Below are 22075 nucleotides of genomic sequence, written 5' to 3' on the forward strand. Positions count from 1 at the left end.
AAAATTTATTATTATTATTATTAAGACTTTCGTTCAACTTCGGAACAACCAGTGAGGTTCATTCGACTCACAATAGTTACATCCATGTGATCGGCCTCTTACAACAAATGCACTGCGGAAGTTTCATCAAGATCAGTTAATGTATGCTGAAGTGATTGTGATGTTATTGATATCAAGAGGTGCATTTATTGGTACTTTTTGGTAATTATAGGACTTACTAATTGACTTAATTCTAAAATAGCATACTTGTTACTGGATCATTTGATACTATCGACCACAACGTGGTTGACGTCTCAAAGATGGCGTCAGGTGGAGGCTGCAGGTTGGCAGGTCCTGCGAGCTCACCTTCCTTAATACATTCTGAGGAATCGCCATTTAACAACAGTGGACCTGATGCTGAATTACAGTTGCCTTATCTAAGAAAAAGTGGGCGACTAAATATAAATCAGTATGTGGTGATCGCCTTGCATGTGCTTGCTGCGGTGTTACTTTCAACATGGAGTGACTGGCAAGCTCTTTGCTGCCGGTCAGATTACAACGCAACGCGCCACGTACCACCACCTTTCAACACATGGAGTAAACACGCCATTTACGCGTCTGTTTTAAAACAAGGACGCGCAGTTGTGCCTTTAACGATCAGCTCCCGTTTTGATAAGCGCCGCCGAGGATCAGCTGTTTTAACCTGGCTGTGCACTTTACTCTTACTGTGCGGGGATATACATCTAAACCCCGGACCTGGCAGCGGGGAAGAACTAACGGGAGCAAATGGCGTTTCACCCATGTGTGGAGTTACTTCTACGAGCACACAAAAATAAACGGACAAAATCGCTGGTCATCAACACTGTGCACGGCGGAGGATAGATCTGGAATCTCACAGGTTTCTACTGCGATAAAGTTAGATGCACTTTCCCCAGACGGTACTGAGACATTGCGTAAAAAGAACTTGTCGGGTGCTTTGACACAGACACCACGCATAGATACATTTTGTACGGATACTGGGGTAAACAAACAAAAAGGCGCTATGGAGAAAGTTGGAGCGGCATGTGATTCGCTGCATTCGCCTCATCTATCTATGCCGTGTCTCTCAAACGCTGTCACCAAACAACAGAGATACAGATTCTTTCAGACTGTCAATCATGCCAAAGTACTCTGGGACCGAAAGGTTAAACCTAAAGGTGTATTTGGGGGACACCTAAATATAAGAAGCGCTGTATCGAAATCTGAACAACTTGAACAGTTGCTAATACATTCCAACCTTGACTTTTTGTGTCTTTCAGAGACTTGGCTAAAACCCACCACTTCAAATAGTACTGTTTATATTCCAGGCTACAACATCTATAGGCGTGACCGTGGTCATGGCAAAGGGGGCGGAGTAATGATTTATGTCAAGGACACTTTTCAATGTGTACAAATGGAATCAGTGGGAGATGTTTTGGAATGTGTAGGGATAAAAATTAGGCTGTCTCCGGAAATGTCATTTGCTGTTCTTGCTTTGTATAGGCCTCCGACATCAACTAATGTATTTTTTGATCACCTAACTGACATTCTTAAAAAATGTGATGCGAAAGAAATACTTCTTATGGGGGATTTTAATATAAATTGGATCGATAAAAATGGTAGAAAAAAACTAAAGGAGATTACTCAAAAATTTTATTTAACACAAATGATTGAAAAAGCAACTCGAATTACTAAGACATCTCAAACGCTTATTGATTTAGTTTTTACTAACAAAGCTGACCGTATCTGTAAAGTTTATAATTTAATAACAGGTCTTTCTGATCATAATTTAACATTGGTTGCAAGGAAACTGTCAAAAGCGCGCTACCGAAATTTAAATAAGGTTGATATTAATGAATCTGTACTCTATATCCCCAGGAAAGATATTGAGAAGCTTGATAATGAAATAAGAAAGGTAAATTGGTTTGAATTGGTAAATGATAAAGAGAGTAATACAGCTTCTAGTGAGTTTATAAAGATGTTTCAACAGCTTGTTTTTAAATATTCTAAAGGAAAAAAGGTAAAGCCTAAAGGCAAAATCCCTCTACCTTGGTTAAATGATAATCTATGGAAATTGATGAGAACTCGAGATTCAGCATTAAAAAAGTCCCATAAAACGGGACTTACAACTGATTGCCTGATCTATAAGGGACTTCGAAATAAAGTCATTCAACAGCTAAGACAAGCAAAAGCAATGTTTTTTTCTGAATATAATTAAACAAGCAAAGGGCAATTCTAAACAACTTTGGCAAACTATAGACAAATTAACTGGAAAGACGCAAACTAAGAGTGGAATAATAGAGCTGAAAATAAATGACGAAAACCATAAGGATGGTCTAACAGTTTCAAACTATTTTAATAATTATTTTATTGATTCAGTGAATGAAATTATCCAACACGCCTCTGGATTGCTTCATCCTTGTTTATCACTTCAGCCCTCCATTTATGATTATGAGGTTCTGTCTTTTAAACACATTGATTATTCTAAAACAGATAAAATAATACAATCATTATCTAACTCAAAAGCTAAAGATTTCTGGGGACTTGATAGATCTCTTTAAAAAACATAGGGAGATTTTAATACCAGCTATTACATATATTGTGAATAAATCTATTGATGAGAGTATCTTCCCCAGTGTCTTTAAAACAGCGGTTATAACCCCAATTTATAAATCTGGAAGCAAAAATGAAATAAGCAACTACAGGCCTATTAGTATATTGCCTGTAGCATCTAAAATTCTTGAGAAAGCAATCGTAGAGCAGTTAACTGATCACTTAGATTGTAATATCCCTCCTGGGATGGTGCTGCTCTTCTCTCTAGTAATATGGCTCATAGTCTTAGAGCTCAAACATGACAATCTGGGGCTCAGGTCAGGAAGCAGACAGACTGGCTTAACCGACTGTCTGCTAGCGGCCTCGCGTCACCAAGGTCAGATAAATCCCATCACATAGAGCCTCTTTCACCTAGCTATCGTCATATAGAGACTGTGTCTGTTCCCCGAATTTGGAAATCCAAAAAACGTTTAAACCCAACTAAGGTTAAAAATTTAATTGATGTTCAACAAATAAAAAACAGCTATAATACAGATGAGCAAATGCTAAAGCTTGGGTTGCTGAATATTCGATCGCTTACTTCAAAAGCACTCGTTGTTAACGATATGATTTCAGATAATATCCTAGATGTGCTGTGTTTGACAGAAACCTGGCTAAAACCAAACGATTACATTACTTTAAATGAATCAACCCCGCAAGATTACTGTTATAAACATGAGCCTCGTCTGAAACGCAAAGGGGGTGGTGTTGCTGTAATCTATAGTAATAGTTTCAAAACCACTAAGAAATCAAGTTTTAAATATAATTCTTTTGAAGCATTGGTGCTTAATGTAAAAATATATAGTGTAAACGATAAATCACGTTTGAGATTTGTGCTGGCTACTGTATACAGGCCACCAGGGCACCATACAGACTTTATCAAAGAATTTGCGGACTTTCTATCAGAATTAATATTGACTGCAGATAAAGTACTAATTGTTGGTGATTTTAATATACACATCGATAATGAAAAAGATGCATTGGGATTGGCATTTAAAGACATTGTAAATTCAATTGGAGTTAGACAACACGTGTCAGGACCTACTCATCGTCGTAATCATACTCTAGATCTAATATTATCACACGGAATAGATGTGGATGCCGTTGAAATTCTGCAGCAGAGCGATGACATCTCAGATCATTATCTAGTCTCGTGTAATTTGCATTTAGCCAAGGCTGCAAAGCCGACTCCGTGTTTCAAATATGTGAGACCTATCACTTCTGCTACTAAAGATTGCTTTATTAATAATCTTCCTAATCAGTTTCATCATCTCAGCATCTCAGATAGCTTAGAAGAACTAGATATTACAACAGAAACGTTTAACTCTCTCTTTTCCAGCACTTTAGACACAGTTGCTCCGTTGCGCTTAAAGAAGATTAAAGAAAATAGTCCAACGCCGTGGTACAACGAGCACACTCGGGCCCTTAAGAGAGCAGCCAGAAAAATGGAGCGCAACTGGAAGAAAACAAAACTAGAGGTATTTCGCATTTCATGGAAAGAGAGCTCAATTACTTACAGAGAGGCTTTAAAAGCTGCTAGATCTGCTTATTTTTCAACCCTATTAGAAGAAAATAAACATAATCCTAGGTATTTATTTGAAACGGTGGCTAAACTAACGAAAAATAAAGCTTCAAGCACCGAAGTTTCCAAGCAACACAACAGTAATGACTTTATGAACTTCTTCACTTATAAGATTGATAATATCAGGGACAAAATTATAACTATGCAACCGTCTACTACAGTATCGCATCAGGCAGTGCATTGTAGTCTCCCTGAGGAAAAATTTGATTCATTCGTTGCTATAGGAGAGGAAGAATTTACTAAACTCATTAAATCATCTAAATCTACAACATGTATGTTAGACCCTATACCGACTAAGCTACTGAAAGAAATACTTCCAGAGGTCATAGATCCTCTTCTTAATATCATTAATTCGTCTTTGTCTCTAGGATACGTACCAAAAAACTTTAAGCTGGCTTTGATTAAACCGCTTGTTAAAAAAACGCAACTTGATCCTTCAGAATTAGTCAATTACAGGCCGATCTCGAATCTACCTTTTCTGTCAAAGATATTAGAAAAGGCAGTATCCTCACAACTGTGTTCCTTTCTTGAAAGAAATGATATCTGCGAGGATTTCCAGTCCGGATTTAGACCGTACCATAGTACCGAAACAGCTCTCGTTAGAGTCACAAATGATTTGCTCTTATCATCCGATCGTGGTTGTATCTCTCTATTAGTGTTTCTCGATCTTAGTGCTGCATTTGACACCATTGACCACAACATTCTTTTAAATAGACTCGAACATTATGTTGGCATTACGGGAAATGCACTAGCATGGTTTAAATCATACTTATCTGACCGTTATCAGTTTGTAGCAGTAAATGAAGAGATGTCTCATCGATCACAAGTTCAGTATGGCGTACCACAAGGCTCAGTACTAGGACCGCTGCTGTTCACTCTGTACATGCTACCCTTAGGAGATATCATTAGGAAACATGGCATTAGCTTTCACTGTTATGCCGATGATACTCAGCTCTATATTTCTTCAAAACCTAACGAAACTTATCAATTCACAAAATTAACGGAATGCATAGCGGATATAAAAAATTGGATGACTTGTAATTTCCTACTTCTAAATTCTGAAAAAACAGAGTTTCTAATTATTGGACAAAAAACTTCCTCACGTAATAACCTAGAATACTGTCTAACACTTGATGGCTGCTCTGTTAAGTCTTTGTCGTCGGTTAGGAACCTGGGTGTGCTCTTTGATACCAATCTTACATTTGAAAGTCACGTGTCTAGTATCTGTAAAACTGCATTTTTCCATCTTAAAAATATATCTAAATTACGTCATATGCTCTCATTGACAAATGCGGAACAATTAGTTCATGCGTTCATGACCTCAAGGCTAGATTATTGTAATGCTCTACTAGGTGGTTGCCCTGCACGCTTAATAAACAAACTACAGCTGGTTCAAAACGCAGCAGCTCGAGTTCTTACCAGAACCAGGAAGTATGACCATATTAGCCCAGTTCTGTCAAAACTGCATTGGCTCCCTATTAAACATCGCATAAATTTTAAAATATTGCTGATTACTTACAAAGCACTGAATGGTTTAGCTCCGCAGTACTTGAGCGAGCTCTTAACGCATTATAGTCCGTCACGTCCATTGCGATCTCAAAATTCCGGCCAGTTGATAATACCTAGAATATCAAAATCGACTGCTGGCGGTAGATCCTTTTCCTATTTAGCACCAAAACTCTGGAACAGTCTTCCTACCATTGTCCGGGAAGCAGACACACTCTGTCAGTTCAAAGCCAGATTAAAGACACATCTCTTTGACCTAGCTTTCACATAATACATTATAGACTTCTATAATTTAATGTTATGCTGCATAGATTAGGCCAGCCGGAACCGGGAACACTTCCCAAAAATCCTGATGTACTCGTTACATCATGAGAAGAATGGCATCTACGCTAATTTTAGTGTCTGTGTTTATCCCAAGGTTTTTCCTGCAGCCTGCCGGATCCAGGCCGTATCCAGATCTGACGAAGGACCTTCACCTGGACCGATGACAACGCAGTGCTGAAGTGCCAACTAGTCTCTCCCTATGGAGGATCCCACTACCACTCTACAGATAAGGCGTTGTCGGGAAAATTCGTCTCGCGGTCCTACCCCAAAGCAACAAATAAAATAAAATTCCTTATCAAAATTTATAAGGAAAGACAAGTACTTTGTTTAGGCTTGGCTTGTAGGGAATTCCAAACCTGCGTATATTCTAACGCACATAACTATTGAACCCATTCTAAATGCGCATGTGACCGCCATCAGCGTTTCTCACAGGTTCGCGTTTAAAGTCTGTGTAGAGAGAATGGTGTCGTCTTAGCGGCCCCTAATTTAATAACAAATGATCATTGCGACGGAACCAAATCAATTAAAACTAACTTTAGATGGAAATAACTTAACTCTGCTGTAAAGCCGAAACAATCTCTGTTACCTTAAATTATACGCTTATCTCTGTGAAGCTGCTTTGAGACAATCTACATTGTTAAAAGCGCTATATAAATGAAGATGACTTGACTTGACTTGACTTAATAATTTGTTGCACTCCATGCAGTTCGGTTTTAGACGTAACCACTCCACCGATGCAGCCTGCTGCTATCTGATAGAAAACATAAAGGCCAACTTGGACAGAGGGGGCACGGTGGGTGCCGTGTTTCTGGACTTGCGAAAAGCCTTCGACACGGTAAACCACCGTGTCCTCCTGTCTAAGCTCTCTAAGTATAATCTGTCCATGGAGATACTGCATTGGATACAATCATATCTTTCAAATCGGATGCAATGTGTGAGGGTAAAAAATGTATTGTCCTCTCTGAAGCCCTGCACAACTGGGGTCCCGCAAGGATCAATTCTGGGACCCTTGTTGTTCAGTATTTATATCAATGATCTCCCGGCTGTGTGCAAGGGCGTAGACATCATCATGTACGCAGATGATGCCGTCATCTACGTACATGGGAGGGATATTGAGCAAGTAGCCACTAAATTGTCCTCAGCCATGGACAAAATAAGTAATTGGCTTAAATCTTCTTGCTTAACACTAAATATTGAAAAAACTGTTGGAATGTATTTCGCTAAGTCCAATAAAGTTAAAGATATGCCTAACATCTATGTTAATGGACAAAAAATTAACATCGTGACAGAGATAAAATTTCTAGGTGTCCATTTGGACCAAACTCTAAGTTTTAAAAAACATATTAAAAGAATGTACAATTCTATTAAATATAATATCTCCATCTTTAGACACATTAGGAATAGTTTGACAACTGAAGCATCTTTCATGTATTTTAATGCTATGATTTCTCCACACATCACCTACTGTTTGTCCTGTTGGTCTCAGGCCAACGAGACCACACTCAAACCGCTCAGATCGGTCTATAATCAGGCCTTAAAGGTGCTTGACAGAAAAGCCCCTCGTTATCATCACTGTAATATCCTCAACAAATATAAAATATTAAGTTTTGATTCTCTAATTCGATATACAAATTTAAGAACTATTTTCAAAATTGTTAATAATATTGCTCCACCCTCAATGAAAAAAGTCATAAAACTTTACTCTGAACAAACGAACCGAACATCCCGCTCCACTGCTCATAGAAATTGTGCTATCCCGAAAAGATCCTCCGCCTTTGCACAGACAGCCTTCTCATATAAAACCATTAAACAATGGAATCAACTCCCAGATAGTTTGAAATTATCTGTGGATCTAAATAATTTCTCTCGAAACTTAAAAAATTACATCATCGATAACCAGCTGTGTCAGCATCAGCTCATTTAAAGTCTACAAATGTAATATTGAAGTAAATGTTTTTGACTATGTTGTATATATTTTAGGATGTTATGGTTTTTTGATTCGTTTTTTTTTTTTTTTTTGTTTTATGTTTTAATATTGTGCACCTGCCCGGGGACTACAGATGGAAAGTAGCTTTTGCTAATTCTGGTACAAAACATCTTTTCGAAAGATTAATGTATTTTGTACATTGTCCCTGACAAATAAACTAATAAAATAAAATAAAAATAAAAATAAATAAATAAATAAAGTTATAACACACTTCCTCTGTCCCTTATTCGCCATAAATTTGTTTCCTCGCCAAGGCCAAACCGTTCGAGATATCAAAAATCCGTCCGCAATTTATCATCCACAATGTCTTGTCTTCATACACACCGAGTTTGGTGGCAATCAGATGAATTCTCTAGGAGGAGGATTTATATATATATATATATATATATATATTTATATATAAAAAAAGACAGAAAATATTACTTGTCTTACCTTATTCTGATTTTATGATACACTCAAAATATTCCACAACATTGATTAACCCGTTGATTAACCGATGGTAAAATATTCTCACCGCCACATACCTAGTATATTTTTATATAGATACAATAGGCCTACCTGATTTTGAACACAAGAGGGCAGTATAGCACTAAGAATGACATGATTTATTTATTTTTTGGACTAAAAAAACATTCTGGCTGTTTTTAAACTTAAACAATTATTAAATAGAAAAAAAGGGTTTCGATTTTTGACATTACTTTAATCCCTCGCCATAGCAAAACCGTTTGAGATATGTATTATTTGTTCACAATTTAGCATCTTTAATGTATTTTCAACATGATGAAAAAGTTTGGTGGGAATAAAATTAGCCACTTAAGAGTAGTGGGTAAAAATTCAGAGGCTGATTTTGCAAAGAAATCCACATTCAAACCAAAATATCTGACTTCCTGTTGGTCGGAGCTAATGACTGTAAATTAGAAAGTTGTCCGGCTCGATGAGACCAATATACATATTGATTTTTAAAACTGTAGGTAAAACTAACCCCCCCCCCACTTTTGTCAAAAGCATTTTGAAAGTGACACACTTCCTGCTGCCAGTTGGTGGCGCTATAACTTTGACTCACAATAGTTGCATCCATCTGATCGGCCTCTTACCACGAACACAATGCTGAAGTTTCATCAAGATCAGTTAATGTATGCAGAAGTTATACCACTTGGTGTTTCTCTTTTCTCGCCGTAAATTTGTTTCCTCGCCACGGCCAAACCGTTCGAAATATCAAAAATGCTTCCGCAATTTAGCATCCTCAATGTCTTTACTTCATACACACCGAGTTTGGTGGCGATTGAATTCTCTAGGAGGAGTGTTTCAAATTCCACAGCAAGCGTTCTCCAAACAACCCATAATAGCTGACTTCCTGTTGGGCTGACGTATAACTTAAGAGTGCGAAAGTTGTTCGGCCCGATGAGATCTATATGTGTACCGAGTTTCATATTAATTCATTCAAGCTAGTTTGATCTATGGACCAAGCTTTCGGACCCCATTCAAGGGGGCGCTGTTGAGCCCCCCTGCCATGCCCGGGTACCAGCTTCAGCCCAGCCCTGATGGCCGCAGGTTCTGACCTGTGTGCAAAGTTTCAAGAGTTTTCGAGCACATTAAGGGCCCCAAAAGCCCCTGAAACCTTGAAAAACAATTATAAAAGCAAATTTCTCCTAACAGACAAATCCCCCACACCCCACACAGACACAGATACAGAGAGAGAGAGAGAATTCTCCAAAACAACACATTCAAACCAAAATATCTGACTTCCTGTTGCTCGGAGCTAATAACTGTAAATTAGAAAGTTGTCCGGCTCGATGAGAACAATATACATACCGATTTTTGTGATTCTAGGAAAAACTAAGCCCCCATTTTTGACTAAAGGTGGCGCTACTGAGCCCCTCACCACGCCCATTTCTGAAACTTTGCACATGTCTACTGGATAATAAGTGTGATGTGTCTGTAGAGTTTCATGCAATTTCAAGTATGTTAAGAGTCTCAAAAGCATCAAAAAACAATATGAAAGTTTGATTCGTTGCCACGACAACAGTATTTAAGATATCAATAATCCTTTAACAGGCTTATATCTGCCATGTGTCTGCATTATACACATAAAGTTTGAAGCAAATCGGGTACAAATAAGAGGGTGATTTCAAAGCATTTTGAAAGTGACACACTTCCTGCTGCCAGTTGGTGGCGCTATAACTTTGACTCACAATAGTCAGATCCATGTAATCGGCCTCTTACAACAAACACACTGCGGAAGTTTCATCAAGATCAGTTCATGTATGCTGAAGTTATGATACACTTCCTGTGTCCCTTTAAATTTGTTTCCTCGCCACGGCCAAACCGTTCGAGATATCAAAAATCTGTCCGCAATTTAGCATCCTCAGTGTCTTGACTTCATGCTGACCGAGATTGGAGGCGCTGTTGAGCCCCCCCTGCCACGCCCGGGTACCAGCTTCAGCCCGGCCCTGATGGCCGCGGGTTCTGACATGTGTGCAAAGTTTCAAGAGTTTTTGAGCATGTTATGGGCCCCAAAAGTGCCTGAATAGGGAGGAATTCATTGAAAACGCTCGCTCTGCTCCGCACCATTATCAATGTCCGTGCGGACGAACATATTTTACTTTCGTTTTTAAGTTAGCAATATATTTTTATATAGATACAATAGGCCTACCTGATTTTGAACACAAGAGGGCAGTATAGCCCTATGTATGACTTGATTTTTTTTACTAATAGGCTACTGTTTTTAAACTTAAACATAATTCTTAAATTGAATAAAAGAATAAAATGGGTTTAGCTGTGATATTTGTATACTTTATATAGAAATAAATGGTGTATAATTACTAGGGGTGTGACGAGACGCTTACTCCACGAGACGAGACGAGACACGAGATTGGGTTCACGAGAACGAGACAAGACGAAATTTTTACACATTTTTTAAGAAATCCTCAATGATGAAATATATGAATGGAAAATAGTCTTTTATTCAACTGAAAATCACAAAATGCAAAACAATTTAGGTGCATTTTGAAATCAACTTGTAATGAATGTTATTTTACTTCTATTTTAATGAATTCTATGCAGTAAAGGACATGCAAACACTGCAAAATGTTTTGCTATAAACTCTACCGTCTGGCTTCTCCCCTGTACGATTTCACATGAGAAATCTAACTCCTTTCCACAAATTGAACATAAAAAAATAAAACAGTATAAATAAAATAAATATAAATAACTGAAATAACACTTTAAATGCAAACAGTAAGTGTGTATCGGTAACACTTTACGGTAAGGGTACATGAATTATCATGAATTCATGTATAAATTCATGCATGAAATATGCATTAATTCATGCATTAATATCTCATGAATCATCAGGAACAAACACGAGATCAACGTTTTTCATTCATGACTTCATGGATGAACAACACCTTAATTAAAACATTAACTAAGATGAGTACATCATCATGAATTATGATTTATTACGCATGATCATGATGTTTCCTTGGTTCACACAAAAAAATTGGTCTTTACCACCCACTGTGGATAAAGCTATGGTTATGGTACATGAATCATCATGAATTCATGCATAAAAAAGTATTAATTCATGCATGCAAGACTACTCTTCGAATTATTAAAGGAATGTACAAAAATCCACATTATCTAATGCATGCATACAGGCTAGAACAGTATATCAATTAATGTGAGAACTTTTTTTCTGAATTATGATCTGAGTTATCCAGCATGTTCATGTCTTCTTCATAGCCTGCAGGTAAATGGACAGACCCCAAAATTGGCCAATCACAGCACATAACATACGAATTCTGTTGGCGTTCAAATACTAGTCATCATTAACTAAGCATTATTTATCAATGATTTCATCATGTGTGTGGCCCCTCAACTAAAGTGGTGACTTGGTGCTTTGAAACACTGATGAACAATGTGTTTTCATTATGATCTGAGTTCAATTCAATTCAATTCAAATTTATTTGTATAGCGCTTTTCACAATACATATTGTTTCAAAGCAGCTTTACAGAAAGTGCATTTCAGAAATGTACATAGAGAAATACAGTTAGTTAATCATGTATTGATTTAGGGCATAAACATCGCCAGCGTCGAGTCGTCTCTTCACAGGCGCCGAGTCGTCTCTGCACGGGTGTTGGAGAATCTGTAGTTTCCATGAGAGGCTGGATACAAACTGGAGCTGACGATCTGTATTTACCTCGGGACTAGCGTCCCGAGATAACCACAGAAAAGCATATGGGAAATAATTAGCGTAGCTGCTGTTCGCAATATTAATGCATTCAATCTGATTCAACTGTAGTATAAAATGTAAGTATTATGTGAATGCCTGGCTGAAGAGATGCGTCTTTAATCTAGTTTTAAACTGGGACAGCGAGTCTGAGCCTCGAACAATATCAGGAAGGCCATTCCAGAGTTTAGGAGCTAAATGTGAAAACGCTCTCCCTCCTTTAGTGGACTTAGATATCCTAGGAATGACCAGAAGCCTTGAATTTAGTGATCTTAAAGAGCGTGATGGATTGTAGGGCGATAGAAGTTCCGTTAAATACACGGGAGCTAAACCATTTAGGGCTTTATAGGTCAGTAGCAATACTTTGTAATTGATACGGAACTTTATAGGTAACCAATGTAGAGACGACAGAATTGGTGTTATATGATCGTATTTTCTTGATCTAGTAAGAACTCTAGCGGCGGCATTTTGGACTAACTGTAGCTTGTTTATTGAGGATGCAGGACAACCAGCTAATAAAGCATTACAGTAATCTAGTCTCGAGGTCATGAATGCATGAACTAACTTTTCTGCATCAGAAACTGATAGCATGTTACGTAACTTAGCAATGTTTCTAAGGTGGAAAAAGGCTGTTCTTGTAACATATGAAATATGATTTTCAAAAGACAAGTTGCGGTCTAATATAACACCCAGGTCTTTTACTGTAGAGGATAAGGTAACAGGACACCCTTCTAAATTAAAGTTGTATTGTAAGAGGTTTTGTGGGCAGTTTTTTGGACTTATAAGTAATACCTCCGTTTTATCTGAATTTAATAGCAGAAAATTACATGTCATCCAGTATTTTATATCTTTAACACACTCTGTTAATTTAGATAATTTAGCGTTTTCATCTGGTCGTGATGAAATATATAATTGAGTGTCATCAGCATAACAGTGGAAATTAATTCCATGTTTTCTTATAATATTTCCAAGTGGCAGCATATATATTGAGAATAACAGAGGGCCTAACACAGATCCTTGCGGTACACCGTAGTTTACTGACGTTATCTTCGATTTTTCCCCATTTACGCAGACAAAATGGTAACGGTCTGATAAGTATGATCTGAACCAGCTTAATGCCTGTCCCTGAACACCAGTGTAGTTTTGTAGTCGGTCTAAGAGTATTGTGTGATCTATAGTATCGAACGCAGCACTAAGATCAAGTAAAACTAATATTGAGATACAGCCTTGGTCAGAAGCTAAAAGTAAATCATTTGTGATTTTAACGAGCGCAGTTTCAGTGCTATGATGCGGTCTGAATCCAGACTGAAACTTTTCATAGGTGTCATTTTCTTGCAAGAAAGAGCACAATTGAGCGGACACAACTTTTTCTAGTATTTTAGACATAAATGGAAGATTTGAAATGGGTCTGTAATTTGCTAGGTTATTATGATCTAATTGTGGTTTCTTAATAAGAGGTTTTATAACTGCCAACTTGAATATTCTTGGAACATGACCTAAGGATAAAGACGAGTTAATAATATTGAGAAGAGGCTCTTCCACTACAGGTAACACTTGTTTCAGTAGTTTAGTTGGTATTGGATCTAATAAACACGTTGTTGGTTTAGATGCAATGATAAGTTTATTTAACTCTTCCTGTCCTATAGTTGCAAAGCGCTGTAATTGTTCTTGCGGGGTGATAATTGAGGCTGAATCATAAGACACCATTAAAGATTGTACATTTACAATTGTGTTTCTGATGCTTTCTATTTTCTCAGTGAAGAAATTCATAAAATCATTACTACTACACTGTAACGGAATATTTTGCTCCGGTAACGTCTGTTTATTTGTTAGTCTAGCCACGGTGTTAAATAAAAACCTAGGATTATTTTGGTTGTTTTCTATTAGTTTGCGGAGATGCTCAGCCCTGGCTGCTTTTAGGGCCTTTTTATAACGTGACATACTGTCTTTCCACGCGATTCTAAAGACCTCTAAATTAGTTTGTTTCCATTTACGCTCTAAATTACGAGTTTCTCTCTTTAGAACATGCGTAACACTGTTGTACCATGGTGCTTTAGTTTTCTCTCTAACCTTTTTTAATCTAATTGATGCAACAATGTCTAATGTACTAGAGAAAATGGTGCTCATAGTGCTAGTCATTTCCTCTAGTTCATCTGTTTGTTTGGGTTCACTGAGCAGCTGAGATAGATCAGGTAAGCTATTTGAGAAATGATCTATAGTAGTTGGAAGGATTGTTCTGCCTGGTCGATAACGCGGCGCAACATGACAGATTTCAGCGGTACGTAGTACACAAGTGACCATGTAATGGTCAGTGACTTCATCACTTTGCGGTATAATATCTATATCGGTTGGATCGGTTCCATGTGATATAATTAAATCTAGCGTATGATTAAGACGATGAGTGGGACCAGTTACGTTTTGCTTGACCCCAAAGGAGTTTAATAAATCTGTAAACGCAGCCCCTAGCGCATCATTTGAATTATCTACGTGTATGTTAAAATCTCCAACAATTAATGCTTTATCGACATTGACCAAAAGATCTGAGAGAAAGTCTGCAAACTCTTTTAGGAAATCAGTGTAAGGCCCAGGCGGTCTATATACAGTAGCCAAGGCTAGAGATAATATGGATTTCTTTCTTACATCTAAGAGAGTAACATTTAGCACAAGTACTTCAAACGAATTAAACCTGTGACCTGTTTTCTGAGTAACAGTAAGAATATCTTTATAGATTATAGCAACACCACCGCCACGACCAATCAGACGGGGCTCATGCTTGTAACAGTATCCAGGAGGAGTAGACTCATTAAGACCGAAATAATCATTTGGTTTAAGCCAGGTTTCAGTAAGGCAAAGTACATCGAAACTATTATCAATGACCATTTCATTTACAATAACCGCCTTAGGTGTAAGCGATCTGATGTTTAAAAGACCTAGCTTTATAAATTGTTTTTGTTCACTAATATTGAGATTTTCTGGTTTAATCACAATTAGATTTTTCTTAGATCCTGCAGTAGATTTATTATTTGATCTCACTAAACGAGGAATAGACACAGTTTCAATATAATGTTCTACATTGGTACTTATATCAATTAAGTTTGGACAGCAAAGAGTGTGATTTGGACTTTGACTTACTAGTCATATGGTGTGTAGCGTCTTGGAGATGTTGTCCGACAGAAGAGCCGCTCCGATTCTGCTGGGGTGAAGGCCATCAGCACGGAAGAGCCTAGGTCGCTCCCAGAACAGATTCCAATTATTTACAAAGAGCAGTCTCTGTTCATTACACCATGACATTAACCATCCATTCATTGAGTTATCCAGCATGTTCATGTCTTCTTCATAGCCTGCAGGTAAATGGACAGACCCCCAAATTGGCCAATCACAGCACATAACATACGAATTATGTTGGCATTCAAATACAGTAGTCATCATTAACTAAGCATTATTTATCTATGACTTCCTCATGTGTGTGGCCCCTCAACTAAAGTGGTGACTTGGTGCTTTGAAACACTGATGAACAATGTGGCATAACTGTGAAATGACATGAATATGAGCATGAAAGTTCAAGCCTTTGCAAACAATGTACTGTGGACACAAATGGACTTTGATCTTAACTTGCAACGTGATCTCATGAGAATACATGTGTATTTTTACGTAAAGTGTAGTTCTACCATACGTACATTTATTTATGTTTTATACACACAGAAACGTATAATACTGACAGTGGACAGCACAAAAACGTAATTTATTTACTTATAAACAACGTATACAAACAACGACGTACAAATTTAGGCGTATTCCTATTTAACTTATGCATATTAAAATCGTGGCATTAATATTTTGACACATAATACACTAAAACACAACATAAATTCACAAAAGAAATCAATTTTATTAGCTTAATGTGATCCAAATCTTTAGAATCCATACGTTGTTTGCAAGAAACAGATCCAAATGCAGCCCTTTATCCAGTGATCTTCATCTCCATTTCTCGGCAGAGACCGTCAACGTCAAATCCCGGCATCCCGCGCTCGTGGTGAATTCAAATTCAAAAATTGCGCCCGAAGCGTTACGACATGTTTTACGGCAGTGATATCAAACGCTCATTGGCTCTCGCATGCTTCGTCACAGATTGCGACATGCCGTGTTTGTTGTGTACTACATTTGAAATGGAGAAGCGCGCGCGCGCGCCTTCACAGAGCGAACAGCGAACCGAAACCGGATTAACATTTTCATGGATTAATAACTTAAATTCTGCTCTGTAACGTTACCTCATATATACTGCCAGAGAGGACTGCGACACATCGTCATGTGAACGACTTTTGGTACCGGTTTTGACATTTTCTCAATAAATAAATGATTGTGATTGTCTGTCTGTTGTTTTAATTTATAATTGTAGTTACGTAGTTTTAAGAAATGGTTAGGTTTAGGGGTAGGGGTAGGATTAGTGGCTCAAACTATCTTTTAATGCTACATTGTTAATAAAGCTGCCATTTCCCTACACATATCTGTCCATTACGTTTTATCCTTTTAATATTATCTATAAAATGGGTATGTTTAGGTGTGGAGTTAGGGTTAAGGGATCTTACATTTATAATCTATTAAATGGTAAAAGGGAAATTATACAGATATCTTTATGATATGAAATATTCGTAAATAGTTTAACGTACGTTTTTTAGCTGTAAAATCGTAATAATGTTATATAACTTTACTGCTTTATTCTGAAACCAAACGGTATAAACCAGTTAAATCAACAGCTGTAAAGAGCTGAGAAGGAATTCAGTACATACACCATGAACTTTATTTTAAGTGCCTGTATATCTGAAAACTCTTTACAAAACCATAAAGCTGTTACAATTTCATGATATGGAGGAGTCACATCAGTAGCTTTATACGTTAAAAGGTGACTCTTTACCCAAATAGAGATCAAGCTGTTTGTGAAACTTTTTTTTTAAACAGCTTTATGGTTTTTAACTGGTTTATAGATCAAAGATCAAAGATCAAAGTCCATTTGTCCACAGTACATTGTTTGCAAAGACTTGAACTTTCATGTTCATATTCATGTAATTTCACAGTTATGCCACATTGTTCATCAGTGTTTCAAAGCACCAAGTCACCACTTTAGTTGAGGGGCCACACACATGATGAAGTCATTGATAAATAATGCTTAGTTAATGATGACTACTGTATTTGAATGCCAACATAATTCGTATGTTATGTGCTGTGATTGACCAATTTGGGGGTCTGTCCATTTACCTGCAGGCTATGAAGAAGACATGAACATGCTGGATAACTCAGATCATAATGAAAACACATTGTTCATCAGTGTTTCAAAGCACCAAGTCACCACTTTAGTTGAGGGGCCACACACATGATGAAATCATTGATAAATAATGCTTAGTTAATGATGACTAGTATTTGAACGCCAACAGAATTCGTATGTTATGTGCTGTGATTGGCCAATTTTGGGGTCTGTCCATTTACCTGCAGGCTATGAAGAAGACATGAACATGCTGGATAACTCAGATCATAATTCAGAAAAAAGTTCTCACATTAATTGATATACTGTTCTAGCCTGTATGCATGCATTAGATAATGTGGATTTTTGTACATTCCTTTAATAATTCGAAGAGTAGTCTTGCATGCATGAATTAATACTTTTTTATGCATGAATTCATGATTCATGTACCATAACCATAGCTTTATCCACAATGGGTGGTAAAGACCAATTTTTTTGTGTGAACAAAGAAAACATCATGATCATGCGTAATAAATCATAATTCATGATGATGTACTCATCTTAGTTAATGTTTTAATTAAGGTGTTGTTCATCCATGAAGTCATGAATGAAAAACGTTGATCTCGTGTTAGTTCCTGATGATTCATGAGATATTAATGCATGAATTAATGCATATTTCTAGCATGAATTTATACATGAATTCATGATAATTCATGTACCCTTACCGTAAAGTGTTACCTGTGTATCCATAATCAAAGTACTGCTCTCTCAAAACTACAAGTTCAAACAGAAACAATTTTTTTCTTCAAGCATGAAAAAGAGATCAATTAACTACACAGAACAGACTAAGATTATGGTCATGTTCCTTTTCAAGAATATAAGCATGTCGACGATTTCTGGCAGCAGTTGAGACCTTTGGGCAGTAACTAGGGCTGCACGATATGAGGAAAAACTGCGATGTGCGATAACATTGTTTAATATTGCGATGTCGATATGACTTGTGATATGTGAATGTTAGCTATACTGTTCCCATGTCTTAGTGCTTTAATAGGTTCTTTGCGTGATAGGTCAAATGTTTATTACCTGCCTGGCTCAGATTACATTATTTTCGCGCGATTTTGGCACGATCCGTTTCGTGGAGATTCGTAAAGGACAACGGGCGTCGGGACGCAATATTCGATCGTTTCATTTCGTATAGTGTCATAGTGGGCGACAACCTACGCGTCTGCGATGCTTCAGGACATCACGACAGAAAGACTAGCATGTTTAATTTTAACGGTCCTCCACGACGGGTTGAGTGTGAGCGAGAGTGAGTGTGCGCGAGTGAGTGAGAGTGCGAGCAACAGTCAGTGTGCGTGTGTGCGCGCGCGAGTGAGCGTGTGTGTGTGTGCGCGCGAGTGAGTGAGCGAGGGACAGTGAGTGTGTGTGTGTGCGCGGAGTGTGTGTGTGATTGGCCCGGCACACAAATTATTTAAAAGTGGCAAGGGCATCTTCAATACTAATTTCACCCTCACGCTCCATCACGCTGACATCACAACAACTCAAGAGACAAAGTTTCACCTCGACGAGAAATCTCGTCGCGTTTTAATCTCACGAGATCTCGTCACACCCCTAATAATTACATTTTTAGAAGATATGAGGCTTTTAGTGTTTCCATTTTTTGACATTACTTTAGTCCCTCGCCATAGCAAAACGGTTTGAGATATTTATTATCCGTTCACAATTTATCATCTTTAATGTATTTGCATCATGTTGAAAAAGTTTGGTGGGAATAAAATAAACCACTTAAGACGAATGGGTAAAAAAAAGGTTTTTTTTTAAGTCAGTTATTTATATATTTTGCTGTAGTGTGTCAGTAGGAAATATCAGTTTACTTTCCAAACATTCTTTTTTGCCATTAATTGAAATAATCCAGTGAGATTTCTGTATGCACAAAGGAGTCTGACAACAGCCGTTAAGATCTGATCTCACCATCATCGAGTCCGTCTGTGATTACATGAAGAAACAGAAAAAACAGAGACAGACTAAATCCAGAAGAACTGCGGGAACGTCTCCAAGATGCTTGAAGAAACCTTCCTGCAAAGCTACAGTACTGTGAAAAGTACTGGCACTTGTGTTAAAATGCTGTAAAGTGAGAATGCTTTCAAAAATAAAATCACAAATTGAATTTATTTATGATTTAACTTCTATTAACTAATTCAAATCAATATATGGTGTAACGACCCTTTGCGTTTCAAACGCAAGTTGTCTGGCTTGATGAGAACAATATACATACCGAGTTTTGTTACTGTAGATAAAAATAAACCCCCACTTTTGTCAAAAGGTGGTGCTACCTAGCCCCTCACCACACCCATTTCTGAAACTTTGCACATGTCTACTGGCTAATAAATGTGATGTGTCGAGCATGTTAAGGGCCCCAAAAGTGTCCGAAAGGTTGACAGAAAAATAATAATAAAGAATCCTAAGGAAAACAATAGGGCCTTCGCCCTTTCAGGGCCTGGGCCCTAATAACATCAGTTATAACAGTTATTATAAATTGTAATAATATTTAACAATATAACAGTTTTTACAGTATTTTTGATCAAATAAATGCAGCCTTCGTGAGCAGAAGAGACTTATTTTAAGAACTTTAAAACTGACCCCAAAAAATAAAAAAAAGCATTTGCTACCTCTCTATATCAGATCCCAAGACAATTAATTAGTAAAAAACATTAGAAATAGTTATTTAAAATAGGACATGTGACCTATTGAGAGAGGACTATGACAATTTTCTACAAAAAACTTCAAGTTCAGGTAGACATGCTTACCATGCTTGTCACAGTTTATTGGCGGGGTTGGGGCTCGGGTTCGGGTTCCCGGTATCTCCTGCCCCTTACTGTCCACACACCAGTAGTAACCTGTGGACGGCCAGCACTGCTGAGGCTTGTACTGACCCTCTTCATCACACTGAGGGATGAAGGCTCCGACTCTCACCAGAGTAACATTGTCTCTTTGCTGCTCACACTGGGTCTTGGGACGACCTTCAAGGTAAACATACCAGAGATTATAGAATTTACTTGGAGGGTTAGTTCTCCAAAAAATTTAAATTCTGTCATCAATAAGTCACCTTCATGTTGTTCCAAAACTCATAAGACTTTCGTTCAACTTCGGAACAACCAATGAGGTTCATTCGACTCACAATAGTTACATCCATGTGATCGGCCTCTTACAACAAATGCACTGCGGAAGTTTCATCAAGATCAGTTAATGTACGCTGAAGTTATAACACACTTTCTGTGTCCCTTATTCACCATAAATTGGTTTTCCTCGCCGTCCGCAAATTTATCATTCACAATGTCTTGTCTTCATGCACACCGAGTTTGGTGGCGATCAGATGAATTCTCTAGGAGGAGTATTTCAAATTCAAGAGGATGCATTTTTCAAACAACCCATAATAGCCGACTTCCTGTTGGGTGGAGCTAATAACATAGAGTGCGGAAGTTGCTCGCCCCAATGACATCTATATGTGTACAGAATTTCATATTATTACATGCAAGTGTGTTTGATTTATGGACAAGTGTTCGGATCCTGTTTCAGGGGGCGCTGTCGAGCCCCCCTTCCATGCCCGGGTACCAGCTTCAGCCCGGCCCTGATGGCCACGGGTTCTGACCCGTGTGCAAAGATTCAAGAGTTTTCGAGCATGTTAAGGGCCCCAAAAGTGCCCGAGAAGTAAAAAAAATCATATAGAAAATATAAAAAATATAGCTGCGAGCAGCGATTACAGGCCCAAGCCGGTGGCACCGCAACCCCGGTGCCTTTAGTTACCTCAAAGCACCGGGGTGGCAGTGCTGCCGGCTTTGGCTCTTCATCGCTGCTAGCAGCTATATATATATATATATATATATATATATATATATATATATATAAAACACAGAAAATATTACTTGACTTACCTTATTCTGATTTTATGATACACTCAAAATATTCCACAACAAATCTTCTAAATTTAATGTAAAAATAAAAACGAAAGTAAGCAGTGTTGGGCTCACGTAACCCTCTCATTAGAATCAAAATGTTTCAACATTTGCGATGTATTTGGATGCTAAACTATTCTTTATTATAGGCTTTGTACTTCACTCGTGTTCCAATATCGACAGAAAAAAATCATCCTCTTCACACGCGCAAAAATGTGCTTGAAAACTTCACAGTGGAGCAGTGCTTACTATGAATGGTACAAATTGTACTACTGACTATTTAAACAGAGCAGGGTCATTTTTATATGTTAGGTTGACTATTTTATTATATTTTATTAGGGCTATAATGAACAGGCTGAGATGTCAAGATTGCAATGCTGGAATGTGTGTGTGGCGCAGGCGCGTTGCTAGGGTGTTCTGGGTGGTTGTTAGGCAGTTGCTAGAGTGTTGCTAGGGTGTTGTAAGGTATTTTGGGTGGTTGCTAGGGTGTTCTGGGTGGTTGTTAGGTAGTTGCTAGGGTGTTCTGGGTGGTTGTTAGGCAGTTGCTAGAGTGTTTTGAGTGGTTGCTAAGGTCTTTTGGGCGGTTGCTAGGGTATTTTGTGTGGTTGCTAGGGTGTTCTGGGTGGTTTCTAGGTGGTTGCTAGGGTGTTCTGAGTGGTTGCTATGGTG

At 37.9% G+C, this 22075-nt stretch overlaps 1 protein-coding gene across 2 annotated transcripts in view; it reads right to left on the reverse strand.

Moving 5' to 3' along the window:
* Positions 1–22075, reverse strand: part of LOC308700528 (thyroglobulin-like) — a 467177-nt gene that overhangs the window by 423510 nt on the left and 21592 nt on the right. For both annotated transcript variants that reach the window (XR_014031316.1, XM_081382160.1), the window contains exon 4: positions 20261–20473. Coding sequence is in view for 1 of the 2 variants with exons in the window: in XM_081382160.1 (XP_081238286.1) it covers positions 20261–20473 (213 nt within the window). In the remaining variant the exon portion in view is untranslated. The remainder of the gene's footprint in view (positions 1–20260; positions 20474–22075) is intronic.

This window comes from Scardinius erythrophthalmus, assembly GCF_964197995.2.
Source record: "Scardinius erythrophthalmus genome assembly, chromosome: 13".
Taxonomy (NCBI): domain Eukaryota; kingdom Metazoa; phylum Chordata; class Actinopteri; order Cypriniformes; family Leuciscidae; genus Scardinius; species Scardinius erythrophthalmus.